Raw genomic sequence first — 19090 nt, 5'->3', positions numbered from 1 at the left:
ATGTGATTAAGAGATATTAAGGCTCACCATATACTGTATAGTCAGGTGGGTATGATAGTCCTAGACGAGGTTGCTCCTAGGAAGCTGATGTAAATGAATGATCACAATAGACCACAATGTATTCCTGAAAATAGAAATACAATAATATAGTTTGTAGTTCGTACCGTCCCCATAAATAAGCCAAGTTCCTAATACAAATAGATAAACGGACAAGATTATCTATACGTCCCATTCTCATTTGGGTAAGTTGCGTTCCAAAAGCACTTAACCACTTTAGTGCTCAACTTAAAGGTATAGTTCTGCATGGAAAGTGTAAGCAAAGTGTATAAGCAACACTTCCAAACCCCAGGTATTTTTCAAAAACAACAAAGAAGGGATGAACAACAGCGAACGCAAGGTGGTCCCTTAAGGACTTATTTGTAACTGTGAGAGACTGGCTAATACCTGAGTAAACTTGGCACTCAAATCCAATTGGAATGGTGGTTCGAGTCCCCCGAATTAGCTGAGATGTAAGATTTGAGAAAGTCGAGGTGTCTGCTGATCCTGGACCCCTGTGTTTAAAAGGAAGTCTTCAGATAAATGCGGGTGTCTTAAAGAACATATATATTCTTTTTAAAATGTCAAAAAAAATTCATTATAATTGGATGCAACCCTCCTTCTGCTGATACCGATAATTTTCATCTTCCCCCCGTTTATTATGAGCCAATATGGAATTGGCTGATGACCAGCTGGAAAAGGCAAATATCTAAGCTGTGATAGCTTTTGGGTAAGACATGCATGTGTGTCGACGTGTCCAACACGTTGAAGAATCATGTGGGACAACAGTCAGCACCTTCAACTGTCTCACGACATTACTTGACCGGATTCGAAAACCTGATAACGGGACATGGGAGGGAGAGGGGCAGTTATGATAAACAGTGATCCCTCCTCCCGCTGATGCCCTGGGCAAAGGGTGGTCAGTGTCAACCTCCACCTTCTGACAGACGTTCGCACACCACCCCGGAGTCACCTGCTCCCCAAGGTGCTAAATAATTAAGTACCACCAGGTTACACATAATGCCTTAAGGGAACTGCAAGGCGGAGGGGGGTCAGCGCGCTCGGGATGATAACCGGCGTGTAGAATGGTTGTAACAGAGTTTGTACAATACGGTACCTGGAAATGGCCAAATAATATATGATTACCAGAAGTGAAAATATAATTTAACAGCAGGCGGAAAACTCGAACTTCCCCGCAATCTCACGTACCTCTGATAGGGTCTCCGTACTCCACCGCTCCTCCCCATGGATTACTGGAAGCGGGGGTATACTGGTGTACGCCATATTTAAAGAAGAGTGTACCGGCGCTGGGAGGCGGTCACGTGGTACCGTGACTGAGCCCATCGTGATCCCAAGAAATCCCATATCTACAAGGCGGCCATCTTTGAATATAGTGAGAGACAGAGTGTCTCATATGTATAGTAATGCAACACGTCGCATTGCGTCGACGGTTTGGTAGGTCGACAAATTTTAAATAAGATAAAAAGGGATATTCCCTTATTACCGATAATTATATGTGTTAAATCAGTAATAGTAACGTTTGGTACGATCCTACCTATTTGGTTGTGTTAGTTTAAGTACGAACGTACCTATTTGATTCTGTTAGGTTATAAGACCATATAATGTTAAAAGGGAAGCACGATATGGTCATATCGTGTTTCCACAACAAAAACAAGTGTGTGTTATGTCTAATCTATTCCCAGAAATACAAATGGAAAGAGCGAGGTCAAGGCAGACCTAGGCGGCCATCATGGAGTGGACCAAAGTATGCACGGAATATATATAAGATGCAAATATCAGTATAATATATTCAATCCTACAAAGTAAAGTCAAGCTAGAAACACTACAAGAACCGAACCCAGTGTTGATTTATCCCAAATAATTGTGACAGAAATGAAGTGCAGATATAATCCAAAATAAGATTATGTTTTCGGTGCAAACAACAGAGAGAGATTGACAGGAAGAATAAAGTACCACACAAAAATGTTTCCCAACAGGAAAAGACACCCCTAAAAAACGGTACATGGCACATATATCACGAAAACATTCCTATGTGTGGAAAACAGACATTACAGTACAAAAATAACAATGCCATAAAAACAAGTATTACACACAGTGGGCAAGGGCAGAATGAAAGAAGTCTGTTACGGCAATTTGTTTCTTACAGTGTAACACAGTGTACTTCCTTCTATTCAATCTAGCCTTCTATTCATCCCCTGCACACGGTGGGAACAAACCTCCAACATAATTTATACATTCAGTTCTTGACATCAGAGGCATTAGCGAGTAGGGAAGGTGACAGTGGTGATAGTATTATTATTTTATACCAGACAGTAATGGAGCTCTTTGTCAGTGTTATGCCCCCTTTGCGTTGCTCGCAAGCGGCAAATCCACTTCGCTTCTCTCTGCCTAACCGCTAGTTCTCGGTCACCCCCTCTCTTGTCCTGTGGTATGTGATCAATTCCATGGAACTAAAAGGAGGTGTCCTCTGGATGTTTTTCATCATAATGTGAACTTACTGGGTAGCGTTTATCTTTGCCAATGATCGCCCTTCGGTGTTCTTGAATTCTTAGTTTCAAAGGGCGGATGGTGCTCCCCACATAGATAATATTACAACTACATCCCAATACGTAAATTACGTGTGTGGTGTTACAGTTGATGAAGCTGTTTATTTTGTAATTTTTCGATGTGTTGTACATAAAGTTGGTGGTTTTATTTAGGCCTGAATTGCAGACAATGCACGACCCACAAGTGTAAAAGCCCAAAGGTTTAGATGGAAACCATGATTCACGTGGGGTAGTTATGTAACTTTGACATAGATCATCCCTAAGGGATCTGCTCTTTTTATATGAGATGAGTGGTCTGTTAGGTATTAGGTCACGTAGGCCAGGGGCATTTTTCAAAATTTCCCAGTGCTTTCTAAGTACATTATGGACTTTTTTACTGTTGGAATTATATTGGGTTGTGAAAGTAATGCTACGGTCCATTTTTTTATTGTTAGTGGGGTTGACATGAGATGTAGTCAGTAGAGTGTCTTCCCTACGTAAATTCTTTGCTTTTCGTATTGCTTATCGACCACTTTCTGATTGTAGCCCCTCTTGAGAAACCTGTTTTCCGCAGTGATCAGATTTTGGGCATAGGTGTTTTCCTCGCTGCAGTTTCTGCGCAGTCTCACCATCTCGCCGTATGGTATATTGTTAATTACAGAGTGAGGGTGGGCACTGTCCGCATGCAATACCGCATTACATGAGGTTTCCTTCCTGTATAAGCTGCTTTGTACCACACCCTCCTTGACATAAAAACAAATGTCCAGGAAGTTGATGGTTTCTTTACTGTGTGTCATAGTCAGTTTTACGTTGTGTTTATTGGTATTGAGATACATGTGGAATTGTAATAAAGATTCCACAGAACCAGACCAAAGGACAATGATATCGTCAATGTACCTCCCCCAGAACACGATATGTTCGGTCCAGGAGGAGGCACATTTGTTCCGTGCATGCATCTTTTCAAAATGGCCCATGAACAGGCAGGCATACGATGGTGCAGCCTTAGAACCCATAGCCGTGCCACGGGTCTGATGGTACCAGACAGAATCATGTAAAAAGTAGTTGTTGTTAAGGATTATGTCAGTCATGTCCAGTATCATATTGTTGAAGTCATGCTTGTCAGCTGGTTCCCTGTCCAGGAAAGATTGTAATGCCTCCATACCTATGTCTCTATGTATACAGGTATATAGGCTTTCAACGTCAAATGTGATGAAGGAAAGTTCATCTGACCACTGAAAGTTGTTCAACTTAGTTAGAATGTCTTTACTGTCCTTTATGTATGAGGGAAGAGCCACCACATGTTTTTGTAGATGGAGATCCACGAATTCTGAGATTTTCTCCGTTGGAGACCCAATTCCAGAAATGATAGGGCGTCCTGGTGTAAAGGCCCCCCCCTTGTGGACTTTGGGCAAGATGTATATGCAGGGGAATCTTGGCTTAGTCACCCTAAGATATTTTAGTTCGCCCTCAGATAAAAGGCCAGTTTCTTTCCATTCTAGCAATTTGGCTGTTATCATGCCAGTTACTCCATTGATGGGATTGTGGGGAATGCGTCTATAGCAGCTTGTATTACTGAGTTGGCGATTAATCTCGGTCATGTAGTCACAGAGATTCATAACCACCACATTACCGCCCTTATCTGCCTCTTTAATGACAATTGTTTTGTCAGCCTTAAGCCTCTCAAGGGCCTGTCGCTGTTTGGCGGCAATGTTGTGGTTAGGAATGACGGAGAGTGCTCCTGTATCCTCCAATTTGTGTAGATCTGCAGACACCCTTTCGTAAAAGGTGTCAATATTTGGGTGATAATTAAAGGTAGGAGTGAAAGTAGACTTGCATCTGAGGTGACTGTCCATACTGTAGTCCTGTTCTATTTCCAAATCCCTCAACATAGTAGTCATGTCCTGTTCATGTTCTTCATCCAGGTTGTATAACAATAGGGCAGTCCGAATATCAGCCACTGTGTGTGGAACTAGTGGGTTAGCCTCTCTCTGTGGTGGAAACCTCGGTGTCTGGCGTGAGAAAAAGTCTTTTAATTTCAAGAGTCTAATGAATTTGAAGAGATCAATATGTACATTAGTCATATCACCATACTGAGCTGGGCAAAAATTAAGACCTTTACTCAGAACAGCCAGTTCATTTTCATCAAGCACTTTATTCGACAAATTAACAATCTTTAAATCAGCAGTACAATCTGAGACACAAGTTTCTTGGGTGGGAATAGACACAGGTATCATTTCTGTTTGGTTCCCATCCCTGTTTTGGGTATTGTTCCCGTTTCTGTACCTGGCCTTTGCCCGCCTTCCGCCCCTCCTTGTCTTGGTAATGCCCTCGGGGGTTTGGGTTGGTCTTTTTTTTGTTGCAGACGACTGCTCGTGCGTATTTTGGCTAGCTCCTTCTGAAAGGAGGAGGCCCCCTCTCCTAAAGGGAGCTCGGTTATTGAATTAGACCTGGTACTATTCACAGATGCGGTGGATGCACCACTTTCAGATCGCGCATCCTCACTTATCTCCCTTTCCTCACGCACTCTCTTTCTTTCTTCTGCCCCTTGAACCTGATCAAATTTCTTGGCGAACGTGTATATTCGTCCGTCTCTATAGTCCCTATCATCTCGCCTTATTTTTTTCAATTTTTTTTCCTTTAGATAGATTTGATGTTCCTCCATAACTTTTTTTAGTATAGCAAAGTTCTTTTCTATGAGGTCTTTTGGTTCCAACCCATTAATTTCCGTTATCAGTGCATCAATTTCGGCCATCAGTTTATCACCTTTTTCTTGGGCATGACAAATCAGTATCCTCATCATGACCTCTGAGGCGTGTTCTAAATTGCCCTCCCACTCTTTGAGTAGATCCTCTCCTAGATCTTCAAATGTTGGGAATAATAGGATTCTCAGGCCCCTAGGGACTTTTTTGTTAGATAAGTATTGGGTGAGGGTAGCCCCATCCCACCAGCGTGATAGTTCTAGTTTTTTCAAACGCTCTAGTTTGAGGAATAGGGTTTTTAAACTGGGTTTACGGGTTTCAGCCGAATTAGGTGTCTCGTTTGATCTATTGGGACCAAAAAGGTTGAGAGCCATTTCCTCCCTCCCATCTCCAAAGTGAGGCATTCTAGTACGAGCAGTTGTTACGAATGAAGTAGAGTGCAAAACAGTCAATTCCTAAGAATATAAACAATAAACCAAAGCACACAGCAGCTGACCAAGGTTTCGCACATCAACTTTGTCTGTTTCGAAAAGTATTTGGTGGTGCAGCTACTCTCGCCATCCGCTGCCGAGGATGTTTGTCAGAGCAATAGTACAAGAGAGTAGAGAGGCGCACTCAATAAAGTCAAAAGCACAAAAAGTTCATTAAATGTGTAAATCTTCTGTTCTTTTCTTAAATATATTCTTTATTTTCCTTTTGCATACAACGGCACAGCCAACACGTTTCATTCCCATTCGTGCCTAGGGAATTTCATCAGGGCTGCAAGAAGATATTGACATACATAAGTATTTGATTTCCCTTATGTTTAAATATACATATAAAATGACATATGTCAAAACTAGTTTAATAAACGTTTTTACAAAAAATTAAAAAGTCTAAAAAGACAAGCCAATAGATCCAAACATATTCGAGAGATTTTACTATCTGCCAAGTGGCAAAATTTAACTGTCTCCTTATGGATGCAAGTACACCCTCACCGGTACTTTGCTACCACAAGGCCAGTTCAAGCCATAACGCTTGACGCTGGATACAAACACCAAACTGTGCCTATTGGAGAGAAAGGCACTTGGGAGGATTCAAGCAATTGTGACATGCAAAAGTGCTTGTTATGTCGAAAAAGATGGTGTGTGGTCAAAGTAACCATAGTCAAAGAAAATAATTGAGAGTCAAGATAATAAAAGTCCCTTAAACTGCAAATGTGCCAAGCTGTGGTGACCCAAAAAGCCCTTGAGTATCACAAAATGTGATTAAGAGATATTAAGGCTCACCATATACTGTATAGTCAGGTGGGTACGATAGTCCTAGATGAGGTTGCTCCTAGGAAGCTGATGTAAATGAATGATCACAATAGACCACAATGTATTCCTGAAAATAGAAATACAATAATATAGTTTGTAGTTCGTACCGTCCCCATAAATAAGCCAAGTTCCTAATACAAATAGATAAACGGACAAGATTATCTATACGTCCCATTCTCATTTGGGTAAGTTGCGTTCCAAAAGCACTTGACCACTTTAGTGCTCAACTTAAAGGTATAGTTCTGCATGGAAAGTGTAAGCAAAGTGTATAAGCAACACTTCCAAACCCCAGGTATTTTTCAAAACAACAAAGAAGGGATGAACAACAGCGAACGCAAGGTGGTCCCTTAAGGACTTATTTGTAACTGTGAGAGACTGGCTAATACCTGAGTAAACTTGGCACTCAAATCCAATTGGAATGGTGGTTCGAGTCCCCCGAATTAGCTGAGATGTAAGATTTGAGAAAGTCGAGGTGTCTGTTGATCCTGGACCCCTGTGTTTAAAAGGAAGTCTTCAGATAAATGCGGGTGTCTTAAAGAACATATATATTCTTTTTAAAATGTCAGAAAATATTCATTATAATTGGATGCAACCCTCCTTCTGCTGATACCGATAATTTTCATCTTCCCCCCCGTTTATTACGAGCCAATATGGAATTGGCTGATGACCAGCTGGAAAAGGCAAATATCTAAGCTGTGATAGCTTTTGGGTAAGACATGCATGTGTGTCGACGTGTCCAACACGTTGAAGAATCATGTGGGACAACAGTCAGCACCTTCAACTGTCTCACGACATTACTTGACCGGATTCGAAAACCTGATAACGGGACATGGGAGGGAGAGGGGCAGTTATGATAAACAGTGATCCCTCCTCCCGCTGATGCCCTGGGCAAAGGGTGGTCAGTGTCAACCTCCACCTTCTGACAGACGTTCGCACACCACCCCGGAGTCACCTGCTCCCCAAGGTGCTAAATAATCAAGTACCACCAGGTTACACATAATACCTTAAGGGAACTGCAAGGCGGAGGGGGGTCAGCGCGCTCGGGATGATAACCGGCGTGTAGAATGGTTGTAACAGAGTTTGTACAATACGGTACCTGGAAATGGCCAAATAATATATGATTACCAGAAGTGAAAATATAATTTAACAGTAGGCGGAAAACTCGAACTTCCCCGCAATCTCACGTACCTCTGATAGGGTCTCCGTACTCCACCGCTCCTCCCCATGGATTACTGGAAGCGGGGGTATACTGGTGTACGCCATATTTAAAGAAGAGTGTACCGGCGCTGGGAGGCGGTCACGTGGTACCGTGACTGAGCCCATCGTGATCCCAAGAAATCCCATATCTACAAGGCGGCCATCTTTGAATATAGTGAGAGACAGAGTGTCTCATATGTATAGTAATGCAACACGTCGCATTGCGTCGACGGTTTGGTAGGTCGACAAATTTTAAATAAGATAAAAAGGGATATTCCCTTATTACCGATAATTATATGTGTTAAATCAGTAATAGTAACGTTTGGTACGATCCTACCTATTTGGTTGTGTTAGGTTAAGTACGAACGTACCTATTTGATTGTGTTAGGTTATAAGACCATATAATGTTAAAAGGGAAGCACGATATGGTCATATCGTGTTTCCACAACAAAAACAAGTGTGTGTTATGTCTAATCTATTCCCAGAAATACAAATGGAAAGAACGAGGTCAAGGCAGACCTAGGCGGCCATCATGGAGTGGTCCAAAGTATGCACGGAATATATATAAGATGCAAATATCAGTATAATATATTCAATCCTACAAAGTAAAGTCAAGCTAGAAACACTACAAGAACCGAACCCAGTGTTGATTTATCCCAAATAATTGTGACAGAAATGAAGTGCAGATATAATCCAAAATAAGATTATGTTTTCGGTGCAAACAACAGAGAGAGATTGACAGGAAGAATAAAGTACCACACAAAAATGTTTCCCAACAGGAAAAGACACCCCTAAAAAAGTGAGTGCTAGCCATTCCCAATGGGCTGCAAATTTCGACCTACCTCATGAATATTGATGAGGCAGGACATTTGCGAAACCATTAGGAATCGCAAACAGTGTCTGAGATACTGTTGTACAATCCATTTTGTGAGTCTCAAATTGCGAGTCACAATTTGCGACTCGCAAAATGAAATGGTCAGACATCTGGCCATTGGAGCAGACACTACATAGATGATACTTGTCCTGGGGAAAGATAAACATTTCCAATATTTTACTGCAAAGTGTCAAGTGAAGCACCGACCACAGTAAAACCAATGTGTTTACTGTTGAACTGTTTTTAGCTTAGCTCTGTACACTAATCCATCTCAAACTAAAGGGAAATCAATTGTGCACAAGAGTAATACATTTTTTCTAAAAAGAGCATTCATTCCTTGATCTCCAATCAGAACCACTAAAACTTATTTCAAGCACTTCAAAAATGTAATGCATTTTCTGCTGATATATGCCAATAAGGTGGTTTGATTTCAAGTAGCTTATCACATCCTAATCATCTGTTCCAATTTACCCTATAATACATTGAATGGAAGTTTTAGGGGAAGATCAAAAGGTAGGGGTAGTAGTATTAACCATTAAGATAATCCAATAAATCAGACATCTTAGTGTGTTAGGGGTTATTTAGTTAGGAGTATGGGTGAATTTCATATGGCCAAGCAGCTCGACATGCAAACATCCTGTAATATTCTCATTTACTGTAGATCTGTAGTTTAGTCTCTGTCATTCACTCTTACTACCTCAGTCTTTCATACAGTGACACAGGTGCAACATTGCTCAGTCACACTCACTCATCTATCACTATTTCGTATTTTTATTTCTGCTCTAACCAATAATGCACAGACTTCCTGCTACCCTTGGATAAGGGATAACCGTTTGTTGGATCACACCCAGGACACATCTTCTTGGGATTCAAAAGGCTGGAATCTCATATTGATCATTGATCAGAAAAATGGTGAATGCACAAACCAATGCTTGTGTTTAACTGTCTTCTGCGGAAAAAGCAAACTTCACAATGGCATGAGACCCTATCACGTAGGGGACATTGACTGTCCAGTGCGTGTTAAAGCTAGTAGGATTCACAAAAAGACTTACCTGGGGGATCCTGTACAGCCCTAACACTTGAGCCATTAGCATAGAACGTGTGGACCCAGAGTCACCTACAACACCCACCAGCGGCGGTTTCTCCTTGCACCGGTAGTTTGCAATGGTCTCCTCTTGCCCTGTCAGCATCCACGTTGTTCCTTCGAGCACCCTCCGCAGTGCCCTGCAGGAGTCATAAATCCCAAATCCCAGGGTGATGTTGGGCAGCAGGTCTGCGTTATTGTTGATCTCCTCCAAGGCAAAGATCATGCCCTGCAGCCACTGATAAACTAAGGATGTAAACCTATAATATTGTAAAAGATAAATATTTCAGAGAAAAGGGCAAATAAAATGTTTGTAATGAAGTCAAAGACAGGTTATGTAGACTCTGTGCAAAATACTGAGACAGAACTCAAGAGTAGTCATGTGCAGACACTGCCACACACACCTCTTCCAATTCACTTCAATTCTGATTTTCTAGAGTAGTTGTTTCTGGAAACGTACCTCAATCTTGGCTTGCGGGAACCCATCTAACCCTCACCCACTTACTCAGAGCTCTGTTAACGGGTGTGAGAAATTGGGTTGTTCATTGAAGGGGGAGCCCTTCACAAACAGCAGCCAAAATACTTTTCAGGGTGAACCAAAAAAGTTCACTGAATTAACCTGTGCTTAACCCTCTTGTAGCTTGGCACAAAATCAAACAAGCTCAAATTAAAGCCAATGTGTAAAGTATTTATGCAGCACTCAAACAGTGATAAAGAAACACAAAGTGCGAAAAATCCCAATCTAATTTAGAAAAATAGAGTCAAATGTTTTAAACTATTTGACACCAAAATGACAAAAATCCAGAGGAACCGGAGATATGTAATTTTAAAGATTTAAAATAAGCATAGCACTTAAAAGCACAAAGCACCGCCTACAGTTATCTGGTCATGTAAGAAAGTCATAAGTTCTGGTGAACTGTGATGGAGTGCGAGCCATATTCAGGGACCGGACTTGTCCCACTGAAAAGGTAACGCTCTGAATTCCAGCGTGAAGACTTCTATTCACGGTGGAGGGGACTGCGAGAAGCAGGGAGAGTATCTCAGATGGTCCTCGATATAGCACGAAGATCTTGTCAGGAGTTGCGGATGACGCTGCTGAAGCTTCACTTTGGCAGTCACCGCAGGCTGACAATATTGTAGTGCGAAGTCAGTCATCACTGGTGGTAGCTGTAGGACGAAGCAGTCAGCACAATCTTGGTGTGAACTGGCCCAAATGAGGTACTGAAGAGCCGAAAACCAGTATTTCTCGTATTTCTCCGTTTTCTCGTCTAGGAGGAGCTCAACTGATGCCCCACCAAGGATCAATAACCTGTGAGGCACCTCCTGGGGATCAGGAGTTCACACCAGTGGAGGTCAGCAGAGCTCAGTCAGGTCTAGTGCAGCAGATCAGCTGGGCCTCTGGAGTATGTTGTCTCCTTGTAGCTCAGAACATGAAGCAAGCTAACTAACCATTCAGGTAGCCTGGGATGAAGGGTACATGTCCAGCCCCCCGTCTCAGACAGCTGGGTAGGCCTCAAGCAGCAGCAGGTCAGTCTTCTGGCTGCAGGGCAGTCCTTCCTCTGTAGTATCCTCTAGACCAAGAGCATACTGAAGAGTGGGGCTGAGAATCCTATTTTTATACCTGGTGCCCACTATGAAGTGCAAGAAACATCCAGAGTCTTCCACCGACAAAAGTCTTTTATATTTCTTGCCTCCCTGTCCTGGTCACAGTCTGTCTGTAGGCACAATAGGCTACTGTGATATACTTTGCCTGTAAGCTGATGACAACTTCGCCCTCTCATCAGGTCAGGATGGCCCAGCCTGCCAACACCCAGACCCTGTACTCTGTGGCTGTCTGGGAGGAATACGGCTACACATAGTCATGTGACTCGGGATACAGGCTGCAAACACCGAGGGCCTCATGCATCAAACCAAATACCGGTCGCAAACAGGCAGATTCTCAGAATCCGCCTCTTTGCCACCGGTATTTTTGCATTCGGGATGCATCATCCCAAATGCAAAAATCGCAATTTAAGGAATCTCTAAATTGCGATTCCTTAAATTGCGATTGCATTTAAGGAATCCCAAATTGAGATTCCTTACATGCAATGCATGAAAGTTAAAAAATTAGTGATTTCACTAATAGGAGTAGCAAATTACCATGAAGTTGAACTTCATGGTAATTTGCAAAAACATTGAAAAATGCAAAAAAGTACATTTTTCAAAGTTTCAGGTTGCGCATACACATGCCCTTAGGGCATGTGTGTGTGCACCATATGTGCAGAGATCAATTTCAGGGGTGCAACAGGGTGTCATTTTGACACCCTTGCATCCTTGATATTGCATGAGCAATTTGCGAGTACCTACTGGTGCTCGCAAATTGCTCATGCAATCTCCAATTCATTCCTATGGGTCTGCAGGCCCGTAGGAATGAATGGGACATTATTCCTTAATTGCGACTAGCAATTAAGGAATGTTTAGGAATCGCTATTTTTATATGGATTCCTACATGCATAGGCTTTTGCGATTCCTAAATAGCGATTCCTTAAAAATCGCTATTTAGGAATTGCAAAAGCATTAGTTGATGCATGTGCCAGCAAATGGATAGGACAGGAAAATGCCAACTTCCTAAAAGTATTATTTTTACAATATTAATTAAAATGCAACTTTACAATGTAAAAGGGTTTGAAATAGCAATTCATCAGACACCAAACATGACATTCCTACCTGTTCCCAAACAAAAATTATAGTTTATTAAATGTAATTAGTAAATCCACTCTTATCCTATGGGAGAGGTAGCCCTCACAGTAGTGAAAAAGCTAATTTGGCAGTTTTTCCACTACCATGACATGTAAAACTTAAAATACATGTACCTATGGGCTAATTAGGGCCTACTCTCGGAGTGACTGATATGTATTAAAAATGGAGTATTAGACCCAGCTTTATTTTGCCATGTCAAAATTGTAGTTTGAACCTATACACACAGGCTGCAATGGCAGGTCTGACACATGTTTTAAAGGGCTACTTATGTGGGTGGCATAATATATGCTGCTTGCCCATTAGTGGCATTTAATTTAAAGGCCTTGGGTACCTGTAAAACCATTTTACTAGGTACTTATAAATGACTTAAATGTGAAATGGAGTGTCAGCTAATTTTACCATGTTTAAAGGAGAGAGCACAAGCACTTTAGCACTGATTAACAGTGGGAAAGTGCACATAGTCCTAAAGCCAAAAACAATGGGTTAACAAATGGGAGAGGGTAAAGCAAAAGGTTTGTGGATGATTTTGCAGAGTCCAACAATGAACCTTAATCTTGAACAACACTAACACTTCAGGACCCATTGTGATGGGGGTGGATCGCCACTGCCTGACCAGTGGTGGCAATCTGCCTGTCATAACTACCCGCCCATCATTTACCCCCCCGCCATATTACCATGGTGGGGGATACCGCGGCGGACGGAAAGTACGTCCGCCGCTTTTCTGCCGGTCAGCAATCTGCACGATTGCCAGGCAAGCAGAAAATGCCCACAATATGGTGGCAGTGCCTTGCAGGTAGGTATGCCTTTCCATGACTGAGACTTCGCCATGGAAAGGCATAGGGTAATTCACTTTGGGGGCCTGTTGTGGGCCCCCGGAGGGGGGTGGGGGTCTGCACTTGGGGCGTTTCTATGGTACCCACTTTATTGCCTTGCACAAGGTGGCAGGCACCGCGGGGTGCCTGTCACGTTGTGCATGGCAATGCCCAACATGCCACTTTATCATTGCGAAAAATGCAACGACAGTGCCCACACCAACCAGATTCTCAAACAGTTATTTTAAGAGTCAAACCAAAAAATTCATTTTAGTTTGTCTGGGTACTTTTATTTATACCCCTCCGATTTGCAAAATTCTTTTCATAAACTTTTTATCTGATTTATGAATGAAAAAAGATACATATATACATTCAAATTTGAATGTATATATGTTTCTTTTTTCATTCATAAATGAGATAAAAAGTTTATAAAAGAATTGTGCAAATCGGAGAGGTATAAATAAAAGTACCCAGACAAACTAAAATGAATTTTTTGGTTTGACTCTTAAAAATAACTGTTTGAGAATCTGGTTGGTGTGGGCCCTGTCGTTGCATTTTTCTGATTGATAAGGTCCAGCCCACTCCAATGTTTTAGGACCTAACTCCTTAGCTTTAGAAACTTTATCATTGCGGCGGGTGCTGCTTACAGCATCGCCGGCCGCATTGATAAAGATGCTGGATGCGACTGCCAGGGTGGGAGTCACCGCCTAATTGGCATCGCGGGACCGCCGCTCCTCTGGCGGTTGGTCCCATTTTCCGATATGGTGGTGTGCGGACAAAGTCCGCCCGCCATCTTAATGGGGCCCTTCATCCGTTGTGCACCCTACAAAAATAGTCGACCTCCTTTACTCGCTTACTGAGACAGACACAAAGGTAACATAATACTGGCACAGCAGATACCACCCACTGCATGCTTTCACTGAGACCTCAAATCAGCTCTGAAATGTGACATCACAACTAGTGTTGTGCAAAAATAATGTAATTTGCTTTCTCGTAATATTTTACATTTCTGCAAAATTATGTGAAATTCACATTTGATAATTCACACTATATTTTAGTGCAAAATGAGCTCTCACATCAGTTTTTGATGTGTGGTGCAACAAAACAAAAGCTACTTGTATTTTGTTTTCCTGTGCATTGGCAATAGATTGTTCCAGGAATGGCACGTTTATTGTACATTTTTACTGCAAATGTGAAGTATTTATGTACAATAGCAGAATGGCATCATTTTGGGAAATATTGTGTATGAAGCATAAAGTGAAATTCTCAAATCTATGCACATTACACTGGCTTAATAAACATTTTGCCCAGGCGTAGTCATAATGCAGAGCTTCAGCTGCTCTTCAGCTTCCACGCGCTTCTCTATGGATATCCAAATGAAGGTCCGCCTGCATTTTTTTCTCCACTAAAGTATGCGAATGCTGAACCTGTTTATAGAGGGTCCCCAGTTAGGGGATGTTTGTCATTATAACAGGAAAAGGAAACACATATTACTAATCTGGTACCTATTTACCTCTAACCTTGTGTTCTGGAATGTTATGTTGTGTTATGTTATGTTAGTTTGGTTTATTACGCGCTCGACTCACCCCCAAAGGGGTATCTCGGCGCGGAACGTGGAGTGCAAAGCGTGCTACTCTCAACAAAGCACTTCTATGATTCAGCAGGGGTGGTTATCACTATATAAATGCAATTTACGATAAAAATTGCAATATTGCATTATTTAAATTCCTTGAGGCCATTCAATAGATTATGACTGTGGTCTTTTTCAGTCTGCCGCTGACCCTGAGCACAGCCCAGGGCTGTGTATATGCCACAATAGTGGGAGCTCTTTTAAATGTCAATGCAGGCTGTATTTGCAGAAGAGGCAGCTGCCCCATTAGGGCGGAGGAGCGTCGCCCCCTGCTGCCAGTGCAGGAAAACTGAAAAATAAAATGGTAATAAAATGAATTGCCTTTTTATTTTTCACTGCTCTCAGCCCAAGAGTGTTTAGGGGCAGGGAATTGTTGCTGCCTGACATCTGGGGAACTGTGCTCACTCCACCAGTTTACACTATGTATGTCACTTTGGCCGGCTGTCTTGCGACATCCAGATTGAAATGCGCAGTGTAATCCTCACCACCTAGCTGTCTTAGCTGGGTTGAGAGAGCAAGTACAGGCCCCTGTGCCTGCTTCAGCATCGAGGTGGCCTGCTCCATCCAATCCTAGCACTCCTCTCATGCTGCTCATAGCATGAGAGCAGTGTTGGCATTTGGAGAGGTTAGCTGAGGCTCCAGGAGGGTTCGAGCAGACTGTAGAGGAGGCATGGGTAAATACGTTCAACTTTGGATTTTAAATTTTTTGGCCCACTGACAGGCACTGTGGGAAAACTCCATTGCCTCAACCTTAATTCCAGAGCTTTCACTCATGGCCTGTTACAAAATCTGTTAACGAGCCATGATTGAGGGCTTTGGAATGTGAGCCCAAAGGCATTGTGATGTATAACAGTACCTGCCATGGGGCTTTGACACGTGGCGGGACGACTCTCCACTGTCGAGGGTCACCGCCCGCCACTGATTTCCACATGTGTAAAATGGGCTTGATAAAATTATTCTACTGGTGGTCACTGGTTGGCCAGCACCAAATTATTGTGCACAGTCAGGCTTCATCCATGTCTTCACAATAACAAAACCAGTCATTGGAGAAGTGACACAGGAAGAAGGGATCGGGACACAGCATGTTGTTGGCCAGCCGCACTCCCTCCTGTATGTGTTGCAGTCTTCTTCCATGCATGCAGTTTCAATCATATGAACAACACGTATGATTGTGAGTGCACTATCACCCACTGTTCATTCACCTACAGTTTATGTGCACCACGCAATTACTGGTAGTAACTCCACTGTGCGTTATCTGTCCCTATTTACATCTATTCCACGTGGAGAAACTCGAGCAGATGTGACCCTCTCTCATAGAAGTATAAAACGTGCTTGTCCCTCGCATGCTTTCTTGAGACATTAAAGCTACCTAGGTGGAGCGGGAATGTCGAGAAATGAGTAACTAAACCATACAAGCATTGGCAAAGCCAATAGGTCTGTCTAATGTTTGCCACCACATTTAATTTGTTTAAAAAAACATTCACAAATACTGTTCCGATGCCTTGCATGGACAGGTGCATGCACAGAAGCTATTTATCACACCAAAGCCTGTCCTGTTGGATTTACCGATGCTGGGGAAAAAGCACAACAGTTGTAGCTTTTAGCTTAGAATGAATTTCGAAAATAAAGAAATGGACATGACAAACAATACTTCTTGCATACAGTGTGCTTCCGGATGGACTGCATCACTAGCTTGTTTTTATTGTGATATAAGGCGATGATAAATATAATTTTAGATTCCCCTGTCCCCTTTATTTAGCTTTTGGGTGTAAACAGCTAAAACAAGGGTTAAATAAAGGGCTGGGGCTCTGGCGAGCTACAAACATTTTAAATTGAGTGGGAATGGAACATCTTTATTGAGTTTGAAAGTTGGTCAGGGAACAATAAATTCGTCCAGCTGTTACTAACGTGTTAGTTTACATTTTATAATGTACAAATCATATTTTTCCCCTTTCACATATTTGTTTATGTGCGTTTTTTATATATTTTTTTTATGGAAGTGATCCCGAAATAAATGTTATTGTCTGACTGGAAGGTGGACACACATTTTTCCCTGTGTCTTTGCACTTGCTTTTATTTTTTAATGTATTAAATATAGCGTTATAACGAAACATATGCAAATTATGCCTTTGCACCCTTGCCATGCATTTAAAAAAAATAATAATAATAATTTATAGAATAAGAGATATGACGCAGAATCTGCATCAGCTGCTCAAATTCATCAGTTCAAAGTAAAAGCCACAGTCAAACTTGTCAGAAAACCGAAGTGAGAGGAAAGCAATTTACCCCCTCCTGATCACAGAGTCCCCACACCAGCGAGCTCACCGCCAAAGAGATAATTCTACAACTCTAAATAGCACAGGGGCACATGCACTGTGACATGATCACTCCAGGAGGCCTGAAAATGTTCTGCTCTGCAATGTTTCTTCAGATAAAGGCCTGAAGCCAGCTGCATCCTAACCGCAAACATTCGTTTAAACTCTGATCTACACAACAAACAGCATTCTATCCAAAGATTATTAGCCAGTCTGTACCACTTTAGGTTGACTTTGCTCTACCTTGGGCCTAGAATGTGTGTGCAGTCAGAGACGGGTCTATAGAGCGACCCATGGAGAACCCGGTGAACACTGCAAGGTGAGTGAGTGAGAGGAAGACTTTCCTTAACTCAAACAGACAGTTATAGTGTCAGCACTTAAGGGGAACTAAACAGCTGTATATGCTTACCAATTTGAAAAAACTGGGTGACAGGAACTTACACAACTCTAAAGAGGCGGTAGGCACAGATGCTGGATAAAATAGCAAGTTATCAAAAAGATATATTTTAATGCACTGCAATATGTGTTGTGAAGATGATCTTACGTGTGGCAGGTGACGGGGGCTGGCTGCTCCTGGAAGGTGGTTTCCGTATATACCCTATCCGCGTGAAAGGGGAAGGTGGCCCCAATCAGGAGATCCCCTGTCCTCGAGTACCCGGCCGCCTTCGGGGTGCGCAGGTGGCAGCCAGGAAGCGCCGTCTGGGCAGCAGGCACCGGGAGCAGGCAGAGAGTCAGCAGGTAAAGCAGAGACATATGTCGGAAGTACAGACTGGAGAGACTCAGGGGGGACATTATCTGGGGGCGCCTGTGACACTGCCGTGCTGTTGATCGGAATGTGCTATAAAACGTGTTTCTATTTTGTCCTACAGCACAGATGTAGACCAGAAAAGCATAGTGCACGGATCTGTGGACCTTTCTCAGTCACTTAGACATAGGAGACAGCGATGTGCACAAGATCACACAGTGTCAGTGTTTGAACAAGAGTCAAGGGCAGGGTATTTAAGACAAGGACTGGCTTCCGTCTTAATTGAAGCAGCACGACAACAGCGTGACGTCACTCTCTAGTTGAGCACGTGATGCCGTATAGAATGGTGAATCTCACAGCCCAGAGACAAGTCGAGTAGTTTGTTCCACTGCGGGCCGACGATCACATGGCGCGTCCTACAAGGGTGCCTACGGCTTCTGCAGCAGCTTCCTGGACCCCCATTCAGCACAGAGAGAACGGGCGGAAGAGCCTGCCGAGCCGGGAGCATCGGCGCTTTATAAACCTCCTACATGGATGCGGCAGGCCGGTGGGGAGAGGCTCACATTAGACTAATTGTCCCTTTGGGATATCCTAGTTAACGGCGCAGCGGAAGGAGGGCAGCCAGAGAGGACTCGGTGGGGGGTGGGGGGTGGGGGGGGGGGGGGAGCACACCGCTGCTACATTGCCAGGAGTTGGGGCCGGAGGAGTTGTGTAAAAGACGAAAGTTAAGCTGGTCGAATGTGCCTTTTCAGGTGGAGTTTGCTGGCGGACAGACAGGCCACACAGATCAATCAAGCACGTCTTTAGTCAGTCAGACCGTGTTGTCTTTATTCAATTTTTAAACACAACAAAAGAACAATTATTCCATGCATTAGACAATAAAACATCAGCTGAGTTAATAAACGCTCCGCACACTTAGCACAAGAGGATCAAAAACCATTCGAAGATTATACAATAGGTAATACATATCTGCATTTACAGGTTCAAAATACTTTAGGTAGAATAGAAAGGGAAAGTGAATATGCATGCATTGCTAACAATTATTAAAACACCAGGGGCCATATTTATGGCCATATTTATTACTTGGCCATCAGGCCTGTTGGCCATATGCAAAT

General features: G+C 42.7%; 1 protein-coding gene across 1 annotated transcript in view; it reads right to left on the bottom strand.

Annotated features, from left to right (window-relative positions):
• The window catches only part of LOC144797919 (extracellular calcium-sensing receptor-like), a 63953-nt gene extending 46130 nt beyond the window's left edge, over positions 1-17823 (bottom strand). Inside the window, exons 1-2 of the mRNA XM_078668720.1 lie at positions 17775-17823; positions 9703-9994 (exon numbers count right to left, since the gene is read on the bottom strand). Coding sequence (XP_078524846.1) covers positions 9703-9960 — 258 coding nt within the window. The 5' untranslated portion in view covers positions 9961-9994; positions 17775-17823. The remainder of the gene's footprint in view (positions 1-9702; positions 9995-17774) is intronic.
• Positions 17824-19090: the final 1267 nt, after the last annotated feature.

Source organism: Lissotriton helveticus, chromosome 12, assembly GCF_964261635.1.
Source record: "Lissotriton helveticus chromosome 12, aLisHel1.1, whole genome shotgun sequence".
NCBI classification, from domain to species: Eukaryota; Metazoa; Chordata; class Amphibia; order Caudata; family Salamandridae; genus Lissotriton; species Lissotriton helveticus.
Note: the sequence above shows the minus strand (reverse complement) of the source record. Positions and strands in the feature narration are given on the sequence as shown.